Source organism: Cucurbita maxima, unplaced genomic scaffold (genome assembly GCF_002738345.1).
Source record: "Cucurbita maxima cultivar Rimu unplaced genomic scaffold, Cmax_1.0 Cma_Scf00020, whole genome shotgun sequence".
NCBI classification, from domain to species: domain Eukaryota; kingdom Viridiplantae; phylum Streptophyta; class Magnoliopsida; order Cucurbitales; family Cucurbitaceae; genus Cucurbita; species Cucurbita maxima.
In genome coordinates this window covers 2861482-2872758 of record NW_019272036.1, presented here as the reverse complement: position 1 = coordinate 2872758, position 11277 = coordinate 2861482, and the positions used below count along the sequence as shown (strand labels likewise).

The 11277-nt window shown below is 32.5% G+C and overlaps 2 protein-coding genes across 3 annotated transcripts; both read right to left on the bottom strand.

Moving 5' to 3' along the window:
- Nucleotides 1-54: 54 nt before the first annotated feature.
- On the bottom strand, nt 55-1172 carry LOC111494423. Of its 2 annotated transcripts, none has more exons than XM_023144366.1 (4): nt 1067-1172; nt 877-977; nt 463-587; nt 55-346 (listed from the first exon to the last, which is right to left on the bottom strand). In XM_023144366.1, the coding sequence occupies exons 1-4, from the start codon at nt 1155-1157 to the stop codon at nt 226-228; spliced, it is 438 nt and encodes a 145-aa protein (XP_023000134.1). In that variant the 5' UTR covers nt 1158-1172; the 3' UTR covers nt 55-225. The 2 variants fall into 2 exon arrangements, with proteins under 2 accessions (XP_023000134.1, XP_023000135.1); XM_023144367.1 differs by having other exon boundaries at nt 463-589; nt 882-977.
- Nucleotides 1173-2250: 1078 nt separating this feature from the next.
- LOC111494419 (alanine aminotransferase 2, mitochondrial-like) lies at nt 2251-6653 on the bottom strand. Its single transcript, XM_023144363.1, has 15 exons — nt 6486-6653; nt 5902-5952; nt 5608-5658; nt 5311-5376; nt 5171-5232; nt 4803-4881; nt 4610-4714; nt 4390-4500; nt 4087-4224; nt 3839-3913; nt 3624-3744; nt 3369-3523; nt 3150-3224; nt 2755-2958; nt 2251-2636 (listed from the first exon to the last, which is right to left on the bottom strand). The coding sequence occupies exons 1-15, from the start codon at nt 6540-6542 to the stop codon at nt 2520-2522; spliced, it is 1467 nt and encodes a 488-aa protein (XP_023000131.1). The 5' UTR covers nt 6543-6653; the 3' UTR covers nt 2251-2519.
- Nucleotides 6654-11277: the final 4624 nt, after the last annotated feature.

Genomic DNA, 11277 nt, shown 5'->3' with positions numbered 1-11277 from the left:
AGCTATACAATTTTGGGCTTGAATTTCATCACCATGAGGAAATTAATGCAAGAAAACAATGAAATTTGGGCAGTGAATTTGATTTATGTGATTCGGATATAGAAGAGAGTACATTTACTCAAAAGCTACTAAAATTAAAACATCTTATGTCTGTATACATTCAACATACGAAATACGAACCCTTGACATCTGAGTATGATTCGAAAGAGTTAGACCATAATTAGATTAGTAGTACGAGTTGAAGCCATTGACGTTCAATACACCTTTTTCAGCATGGCGTCCACCACCACCCTTTCCTCGATTAATCCAATTTTGTTTTAGTAGGAGATCAAGAATCTCACTCTCTCTAAGTGTGGCCAAAAGATGAAACAAAAAGAAAAACACATATCAATCAAGCGGTTCACAGAAAGTTTCTTTTGAGAACTTTAGATACGTTTAGGTTTAGAATAATGATTGATTTACCTATGATGGTTGCCTTTTTCAAGATGGTTTTGGTGCAAGCGAGGACCCTCGTCGTATCCTTCGCAGACGATCTCCCCATTTTCGTCTGTGTAGCAAATCACTCCCTCCGCTTGATCCTCAAAAATCTGTTTGTTTTTCGTCAAACTTAATAATCAGATACTAACCCGAACTATTCTAAGATCAAATGATCTATAAAATCATAGTCATCCCATCACTATACCACCTTAATTCGGTAAAAATAAAAAAAGACAATAACAAACAGAACAAAATCAATAGCTTGGATCATATATCAACCAATTATTTACTTGAATAAAGTGGATTGGTTTTAAAGATTAGGAGGAATAAAAAAAAAGAATATATGAAAGAAGAATGTGGGAAAAGCAAAGAGAGAAAATGAAAGGAGAAGAAGTTGACCTTGTTGTTAATGGAAGATCTGATCTGCAGTGGGAGACATTTCTTGAGAGGAAACTTTGAAGGTTTGAGCATCGGAATTCTGCTTGAAGCCCTAACTGAGACTGAAAGTCCAGATTTCAGAAGACAGAAATTGAGAGAAGAAGAAGAACAACAAGTGAATGCCATAAGAAGAAGAAGAAGAATATGAAACCTTTTATATTTAATGTTTTCCCAAGTTTTATACACAACGAAGTATAGGTTAAAAATATTCCAATTATTGGAGATTGGTTATGTCTCATCATGGGGCATTATTGAAATATATATATATATATATATATATATATATATACATATATATAATATTGTAATGTGAGGGCCCACGTGATGTGGCTTATCTTCAACCGGTTGCTGCCGGTGAATCCAATATCTCCACCATGTCTTTATACAAAGTCCTCTCCCTCTCTCTTTCTGGTAATTGGCTGGGAGGTCTTTTCAAAGTTAGTGGTGTAATTTCCTTTTTGCTGTTTTTCGTACTTTTTATTCTCGGTAACATGGTAATAACTCGGTAGTATCTCTTCTCTTAACAGGCTTGTTTGGTTACAGTCCTCTTTGTAAGAGAATAGCAGCCCATTTTTTTATGGCTTTGAGAAGCTCCTGATAACCGTGCCCTAAAATCATCATTTCACGTCCTCCTTTTTCTTATTATCAACATGGAATGTTTCTTCAATCTGATCCTAAAACCTTTTCTGTTCCAATGACCATTTCAACGGTTTTCTAATCACTACGTGTAAAGATGTAAAGCTATGAGTAGAGTGTGAAGCAAGTGAGCATAGTGCTCATTGGTAGTGATGCTGTGGAATATTCTGATATTCTGTCTCCCCAAAAGGAAACAGTTCCTTGAAATAGATTGAAGAAAATGGCATATTTGGGAATAGTTTTGGGCAATAAGGAGCCCACATCTGTCATTCATCCATCAAGTGGACCGAGATTTGTTCCATGTCAGGTTGTTTGTAGAGAACCGTTTTGTTTAACCGCTTAGACTTTCCCTTAAGGCACTCTCGGGCTTCCCCTTAAGTTTTTAAAACGCACCTGCTAGAGAGAAGTTTCCACTCTTATAAAGAATGTTTCATTCTCCTTTCCAACTGATATGGGATCTCACTCAGTGATTTCAATTATCCAACTCCCTTCGAGCAAAAAATCTCATTGGATGGTTCATTCTGTTTTTAAATTTTCCTGGCCACCTAACCTAACAGATTTTTCCTATGATGTCCAAAGTTGAAATCTTCACCTCACATTTGTTGTACTCATTCAAAAGGAGAGAGGGAGAGTGAGAGGGAGAGAGAGAGGGAGAGAGGAAATTGAACTCTCAGGGATCACTGAGATATCTCTGTTTGCTTGCCTTACAATTAGCCTGTAGGCTGTATAGCTGCTTTGATGTATTCATTCTCTGTTTAAAGATAAGATAAGATACTTTGCTGAACAATCAAAATTTTTAAGGGGCACAGAAAGACCTTGCGCCTTGATAAGTTATTTAGTTAACCGATCCCACATTATTCATTAGCCCAAAAAGAAAAAACATAACATGCTTCGGCATCGTATTTTCCAAGAAATATGGGGAATTAGTTGCACCTGGTGAGTCCCCAGTGCTTTGGATAGTCTGGAACTTAGTCGCAATATTCGTTCATGAATGCTTTATGGAAGTCGGTCAGGCGAGAGACAACAGCCGGGATCTTTCGCTCTTGGGGTAGTATTGTACACCTGAAGTGCCATGTACCGGGCACCTATGTCAAAACAAATGCAGAATGGAACATTTAGTTGTGTAGTATAAATGGTTGAAAATTCAAATACAGAAGATGATGGTTTGGAAATAGATTGAGAGGTTAGGCCAACATCACAAACCTGCCCAAAGCCAGAACCGGGGACGACAACTATTCCAGTGGCGTGGAGAAGTTGGCGGCAATAGAACGCATCAGGAGCCGTATTTGCAGCTTCTGCTGCTTTTATTGCCTTTTCAGGCAGCTCAATACGAGGGAATAGGTACATTGCGCCTTCTGCTTTATTGCATGTTACGTTTTCTAAACTATTGAATGCAGCTTCTAATGTCTGCAGACAATAAATTGTATGGAGTATAATCCTTAAGTTTGTGCATCACAGATAAACAATTATGGACTGATTGGTGATAACAAGTTCGAAGATTAGTCGAACCAAGATTTCGGGAATTCTAACGTTTTCTTTTTCTTCTCCACAGCATACAGATTTATTCAAAACAAAAAGAGTATACTCAATCCACAAACCTTTGCACGCTTTGCCAGAGACGAGAGGATGCCATCTCTCTCTGCACAATACGATTCATAGATGTGATCCCCAACCTGCACAAATCATCAACAGTCTTCAACCAAAGAGGAAAAATAAATTGATACAAAGTTACGCATTGCACTTCAGCTCTTTCTTGCGGACATTTTTGCCTTGTAATGGATGAATTTAGTAATGCATAGAAATCAGAAGAACCTAACCTTTGGTGGGTTCATTACAAGGCTAGCAAGAATCTGGCCGGAAATATTAGAACAAAGATTAACGGATGCCACTTTGTATATTTGTTCCCTTACATCAGCACTAAACCCAGTAATCTCCATGTAACCTCCTCGTTTTCCACACTCACCATAGTATCCTAATGCCAGGAAGACAAAGTAAAGCATGAAATCAGCCCAGTTGTCCACATAGAATTTACCTCAGCAGGCTTAAAATAGATATGTACAAAGGCAACAAACCTTTAGAGACAGACTGGAATGATACTAAGGAAATGTCCTTTTCACCATAACCCATGGTGCGTGAAATCTTCTTAAAAGAGTGGAACTTCTTGTCTGGAACATAAATATTTTCTTGATATACCTGCCACATTTATCAGGTCTTAAGAAGCCACAGTGATGTATTAATACAACCAGTAAAGTTATGTTGCAGACTTCCATGGATGTTCTAGATTTACCTCATCTGCCAGAAGAACGAGGCCCTCTTGCTTGCAGAACTCCACTATTTGCTCTTGGTTTTCCTTAGTGAGCACCTAAAGTCATACAGATACTACAATAAATTAAAGTATCTAAAGAATTACGAAGCAAAATATGCGAAGCAGAAAGAAACCCATTGAGAGAGATGAGAGTATCAGATATTGCAAACTAGCAAATCTGAAAATAATTCCATCCCAAGATTACATTCAAAACCTATCCAGTAATATACCTGCCCAGTAGGATTTCCGGGATTTATAACCACCAATGCTCTAACGGAAATATTCTTTGACCTGGCAGACTCCAATTGCTTCTTCAGATCAGAAATTTCCAATCCCCATCCCGATGCTTCATCAAGATAGTAGGGGACCTGCAAACCACCAATAAATGTCAACTGCTTGATCTCTCGACAACAAAAGATTTGGAAGCACACAAAAGTTATAAAACTCTGTTTGGAACAAATGAAGTCGTAAACACATTAATCGAAGGAACCAAATCAAACGATTAAGATTTTCGGAAATAATATGAAACGTACAAGAGTACCGCCGTGAAGAGCTATAGAAGCAGAGTACAGAGGGTACTGAGGAATGGGACAGAGTATTCCATCTTTCTCTGAACTTATTAGCAATTGCATCATCATATGGACCTGGTAACAGACAGATAGAAGAGCCACTTAGACATGCTATTACTCTGAAATTTATATCTTGTGTCCACTTTCAAACAGAAAGACTCAAGTCTCAGATACTAAAACTTACTGCAGGGCTTGCACCATCTGTTAAAAATATATCATTAGGATCTGCAGGGAAACCATCACGAGCTTTAATTCCATCAGCAATCGCATCGCGCAACCCCTTAATACCCTGATGTGACAAATAGATCAAAAGTCAGATAACCTGAATTCTATGTTACCTAAAACTCCAACTTTTTTGTTGTTTTCTTGATAACAACCTGACTATGGCTGTAAGCACCAGTTGCTTTCCCAGGAATTTGTTTCAGAATTTGTGACGCTCGCTTAATGGCATCTTCACTGCAACAAGTTGGAACAAAAAATCATGTAGGAAACACAAAAAACATTATTACCAAAAATCTGAGTACTCAGAACAAAGGAAGATGTCTACTTTGAGCAAAACAAAATTGATGTAAAGCTGATGCAGTTTTATAAAATAAGCTGAAATAATTATCCATGAAGTTTGTATAACCCTTCTTGAAAACAACGTGATCAAACATAAAATTCTTTTCATGATTTACCAAAGTCGGGCAGGGGATTTTAAAGAACATGTAGAGGAAAAATTTAGTAGCTTTCTGAGCTGCAGTACCTGAACAAACCCTGAATTTCATTTCTATCCAGTAAAGATGGATGGTCACATAATGCAAGAACCTGAGTAAACAAGGATTATCAGGAATAAAATTGCTAAAGGCACAATGGAAAGTGCAAACAGTCAGTACTCCGGCAAACCTCACGGAAAAATGTTATTGGTTGCTGACCAAGGGACTGAGGATTTCCTATATTGCAGTACAGTATCTGCATACAAAGTGATTCAATAATGGTATAAGTGGGTCGTACAAAAACCTTATATCACCAGCAAGATCTGTGTCGTTAGACTCGAAAAGCCTTCCACTATATTCAAAATGAATGTAGTTTGGATAGCATCAACAGATAATTTCCCATGCTAGCCTCAATTGGGAGCAAGAGAACGTATGAATGAATGCGGTATGATGCTAATACGAAATGAGTAGACAAAAGTAATCATACCTCATCAAAAGGATGTGAGCCTGGTTTAGACAGTAGCTCTTCTTGCAGTTTCTGTTAAGAGAATAAAAGATAGTAAGTAGAAGGATGATAATCACAAAGTAAGCAATTCAGATCAGATTTAGAACTAATAAAACAAAGCAAAACCAGCTCTCAGATCTCAAATTTATTCAACCGGATGCCATAATTTTGCTATGCTTTCCTGCTTGACCTTGCAGGTTGCTTATTACTAATGTCAACCCTTCAAATTAGCATACAAATATTAACGTCAATATAAATACATCCGCACAAAGCTACCTGAGCAAGGACGACAATCTCACCACGAACAGCATATTCACATTTCAGAACCTATAGAAGAAAACCAAAATTAGGCCTTTGGAAACTGTGGAAAAACAATACGGTGAAACAATCGATCTGAAAGCAACAAGGAAATATTGATCAAAGGATTAATACTAGTACGGGAGATTGTCTCAAAACATCAAGGAGTTGTCATTTTCCAACACATGCTGAACTCATTTTCTCTGTCAGAGAAGAGCACATATGCAAACCCATGGCAATGATCAACGAAATGAATTAAGATAGCGACATAACCATAAGAAAAATGCTTTGGATACCCTACAGAACGACCATCAAACTCCCGTATATCAAAATGGATTCCCTCTCATCGAAAACAACAAGAAACATAGCTATAACAGAAAGCGCAAACACAAGATGAGTAAGGAACATCACAGATCCGCCATGATCGACGATAACAAGGATAACAACAACGATAACAGAGAACACGATCACGATTTAGCTGGAAGTAGAAAATCCAATCCAAACAGTGCATCAAATCGTCAAACAGTAAAAATAACAGTTCAAAATCAATATGCAAAGTATACCTTAGGATTGATGTTCTGAACGGAAACCGGAAGAGGTTTTTCCAAAAGAGACGCCATAGAGAAGGATGAAGAAGCGAATGAGAAGGAACGAGAGAGAAAGAAGCAGGTGCCGCTACTGTATCTGATGGGATAGCTCAAAAGAAATGGTTGAGAATCGCAGGCCTCGAACTTCCGCGTCAAGATTTAATGGGGGGGTGAAAAGGAAAGTTCGTCGATGGTACACGCACCTGCGTTTGTCGCTGTCAAAGCCGACCAATTCGTCTGGTCACGAAGCCGCACATGGATTGCGACATTGATATGCATTTTGCATCGAATTCCCATACCGAACAGCGGCGCCCCTGTTCTTCTCATCCCTCCTCCATTCATTCCGCCATGGAAATCCATTCCAGCTCGTTCCATGCCATGCCAAAGCATCTCACTGATTTACAATCTCAATTCTTGCTTCGTCAATTTCCTCTTTCTCCAACAGAGCTGCGAAAATGTTTTTTTTTTTCCCTTCCTTTTTTAGAAAATCCGTTAATTTCTTCCACAAATACATTTAATTTTTAATTAAATTAAAATACTATTTTCAAAGTGCTTTAATTTTTAATATAATATTATGAGAATTTTAACAAATTATAAACAAAAATTTTAAAAATTAAAACTTAAATTTCTTTAAAATTTTCAAAGCTCGTAATTATCACCATAAATAAAATATTACATGAAATCGAGCTTAATTTCGAAGTGCTTGCAATGATTTATTGTATGAATTTTTATTAAAATTTAAGTTTTAAAATTAATGATTATAGAGATTTAGCTTTTAAAATTTATAATTATTTAGTGCACGTGATAATATTTATTTTATCTATTTTTAAAATAAAATTTATTAAAATTTAAAGGTAAATACTATAACAAGGCTGAGCAATATTGTTAACTTTTTTTAACAAAATAATACTTTTTAATTATTAAATAAAATTTTTAAATATATCCGGTATATTTTTACCTTAAAATTATTGTTATTATTTACCTAATTTCAATTAAAAAAATTAAAAAAAAAAACTTGAAATTGACATGAGAGGGTAATTTGAAAATAATATTTTAATTTTATTTATATTGCTTTTCAATTTTATGTAAGTAAAAGGTTTGTGTCAGTAATATTTTGGAATTTTCATACATATATATATTTAAAAATGAAACTAAGTTTACAAATTAAAAATATATAAAAGCAAGCTTGAAAAATAAAATAAAAAACATGGGCAAAATGGACATTTAGCGGAAAATAATATAAAAACAAGCTTGAAAAATAAAATAAAAAACAGGGGCAAAATGGACATTTGATGAAAAGCATTTTATTTTAGGTCATAGCTTGGGCAACAAGCACATGGCAGTGGGAAAATTCCAAGCTAAATTCTCGTTTTGTTCGTGCAAAATTTAAACACGTAGCAGTTGTCCAATAAATGAACACGTCACCTCAAATTTTATAATTAAATATCTGCGAAGTTCAAAAAAAAAACATACCATTATAGCCACCTGTTTTCCGATGTCGGTTTCTCCACTTTTAATTTTTTATTTTATTTTTTTAACCCCTAAAATTAATTTGATTTCTATTATAATTTTTATAATTAGATCCTAATAATTTTATTAAAAAAAATTTTAAACTAGATTTAAATATTTAAAAAACCCAAAATAGTAGGAAAAAAAAAGATATCGATTATAAAAATTATTTAAATAATCTTAAGCATATAATATAAAATTGGAGAATTTTATTTACTATAAAAATATATATTTTTTATTTAGGATAAAGCTTAATGCAATAATGGAAAAAGAATAATAGTGTTTTTTTTTTTAATTATTTACAGATATAAAAACATATTATTTTGCAAACACTTTTCTTTTCTTTTTTTTTTTTTGCCAAATTTGCATTTGAACCTAAAATTTATTGTAATGATGACGTGGAGAAAGTGAAAGGATGACTTATTATATTTTAGAGGTGATAGGATAATAAAAATAAATAAATAAATAAAGGCTAAATTATTAACAAAATAAATAAATTGTAATGTTATTTGTTACATTTTCATTAATGTTTTTAAATTATATTTGGGAGGGAAAAATCTATTAAAATATTAGGCTACACAGTTACATATTTCAATGTGTTTTTTCAATTGTCCATTGTTTTCCCTTAAAATTAAAGTGTTCGTACTCATGCTCACTTTATTCCGACCTCATGCCCTCTTCGTATCTTCACAAATGTCGATTTTTAGAAACAAAAATTCAATTTTAGTTTAATTCATTTTTACAATATTTTAATTTAATTAACTCGATTAACATAACCCAACTCGTATAATTTAAGTTGGATTATGAATTTATTGAGTTTGGATTGAGTTCAAATAAATGAAAACTTTATAGTAAGTTGGTTGATTCGTCAATTTTCTTAAAATTAGATTGAGATAAACCGAACTAACTCAAATTTATTTTATATATATATATATATATATATATATTCATTTAACTTTAAAACAATTTTAAAGTAATTTTTTAAAATATATATTCAAATGGAAGGTAATCTCAATTAAATATTTAAAAATAAATAAATAAAGGTATTATGAACTGATATTTTAAACAAAAAAAAATTGAATAAATAATCTAAATATTAATTACGAACAATTAAATTGATTTTTAAAACTATCCTATCCAACCGGAATACCTGTATTTTCTACTTCCATTCGACACGTGGCAGCAGAATACAAAGCCACCAATAACAGACAAAATGAAAGTAAATCAATACAAATAAAGGGGAATGACCATTCATTTAACAGAAGAAACACATTTGGCAGGAGGTTGTTTGTTAATAGTCTTGTCCTAATAGAGTGTTTGTCAACTTTCATGTTCTTTGTTCTTTGTAGAATACCCGATCATCCGATTTTTTTCTGCATTTTTTATAACATGATCTCGTTGTCTACCTCTCACTTTTATCAATACGAGTCATTTCAACATGTTTATCCACACTCACATGCATTCCAAAAAATTCATAAGAGGCCACCCAACATAGAATCGCTCAAAGAAAAGTATGTTTAACCATGTAGTTCATGTGATTGAGTCACTGAAAAGAAAGGTACACATTGTTCGTATAGGTCTTAACTTTCAATTTTTCTAAACCTTTGCTAGTCATCGCATCATCAAGATCATTCTCATTTAAATGTGGTATAGATTCATTTATGTACCTCTCTTTCACTCTAGTGTCACACCTTTGCTACTTAGACTTATGCTCAGAATGTGACCCCTTCTTTTGCTTCAAAGAGGATCACACTAAAAAGGAGAGTACCATGAAAGTGCTTTTTTTTTTTTTTTTTTTTTTTTTTTTTTTTTTTTTTTTTTTTTTTTTTTTTTTTTTTTTTTTTTTTTTTTTTTTTGCTAAATTAATAATAAATAAAAAACAATACTTCTAAACTTTAAAATTAAACTTAAAAAAATCAATAATATCTATCTTTAGAGGGAAATGATTAAATACAGTGTTTCAAAATGTATAGTTAAAAAAATACTCCACATTTACAAAATAAATAAATAAATAAATAAAGGTTTATTTACACCTATCATATTTTTTATTAATTTTATTTGTCGCTAAGTTGAACTTGTTAAACTTTTTCCTAGAGATACAATGTATTAACGTTAATTTCAAAAGTTCATAGGTATTTTTGAAACATGATATTAATGATTCCGTCTATCTATTAAGATAAGGTAATTTTGAAATTTCAAGAACATTTTTTAAATATATCTAAAAATTTAAAGGCATTTTAAAAATAAAATATTAATTATTTCTATTTAAAATTAAGTACTTAAGTATTTCAAAGTTTAATGGTATTTTTATTAATTTAATTTTTTTTTTCGTTTCAAAATAAATTAGAGAAGGAATATTGAGAAGAGACGTGTTTGGAAGGAACAACGAATTTGATTCAAAATTAGAATTTAAGAATGGTTTGAAAAATGGTATGAAATCAATAAAAGAAGGAAAAACAATAATTATAATAATAAAGTGTTTTAGGTGAAAGTTGAAAACTGCGTAAAGTTACACTATTGTCCTTGGCCATTGAAATTTGAATTGAATTTTTGTCAATATAATTAAAATATTAAGAATAATATTAAAAAAAAAACATGTAATTCATATTACCCGAGAATTTGACTAATCTGAATAGTCAAACCCAAATCATAGATATTGAGTCGGGTTAGATATTTTTTTCTTCAATTTTGGGTTGAATTTTTTGAAAACTAAAAAATTTTGGATCGATTTGTAGGCTGACATTTTTTATTATGATGTCAACGCGACTAACTTGAAAATAGGGTTACAACTCGACTGATACAATCCCTCTTATAAAATTATTAAATTAATATGTATTATAATTTTTTAAATAATTAAAAAAATAACTTTCAAAATAAAAGATTGATTTGGGTAGAGTGCGAACTCTATTCAAATTGTTTGGATTACCGCCCCTACTATATATTATCACCTACGAGCCTTCTAACATAAATTAAAATAAATAATTAAAGTCAATCCAAAAACGTCTTAAATAAGAAAAACATTAAAAATTCCATAATTGTCCCCTGACTTAAATTATTTGGAATAAAAATGGGAATTAATGTGAAAAAAAAAAGCCAACCAACGAATGGGTTTGAAGCAGACAGGCCCAACAGAAAGGAATGGCAAAGGCAAAGTCCGCTAGAATTCTAAAACCCTAAGCCCATTTGTGACCTTTTTTTTTTTTTATTATTATTTTTATTTATTATTTATTTTAAATTAAATTTGGTTTTGAACAAGAAA

What these genes read in the sequence shown, in the direction of transcription:
- LOC111494423 (XM_023144366.1), bottom strand. Translation starts at nt 1,157, where the DNA reads ATGATGAGACATAACCAATCTCCAATAATTGGAATATTTTTAACCTAT. An exon ending in GAAAACATTAAATATAAAAG is followed by an intron (nt 978 to 1,066) that starts GTTTCATATTCT and finishes CTGGACTTTCAG; the next exon opens with TCTCAGTTAGGGCTTCAAGC. An exon ending in GATCTTCCATTAACAACAAG is followed by an intron (nt 588 to 876) that starts GTCAACTTCTTC and finishes AAAAACAAACAG; the next exon opens with ATTTTTGAGGATCAAGCGGA.
- LOC111494419 (XM_023144363.1), bottom strand. Translation starts at nt 6,542, where the DNA reads ATGGCGTCTCTTTTGGAAAAACCTCTTCCGGTTTCCGTTCAGAACATC. An exon ending in AGATTGTCGTCCTTGCTCAG is followed by an intron (nt 5,659 to 5,901) that starts GTAGCTTTGTGC and finishes TTCTCTTAACAG; the next exon opens with AAACTGCAAGAAGAGCTACT. An exon ending in TTGTAATGAACCCACCAAAG is followed by an intron (nt 3,225 to 3,368) that starts GTTAGGTTCTTC and finishes TGATTTGTGCAG; the next exon opens with GTTGGGGATCACATCTATGA.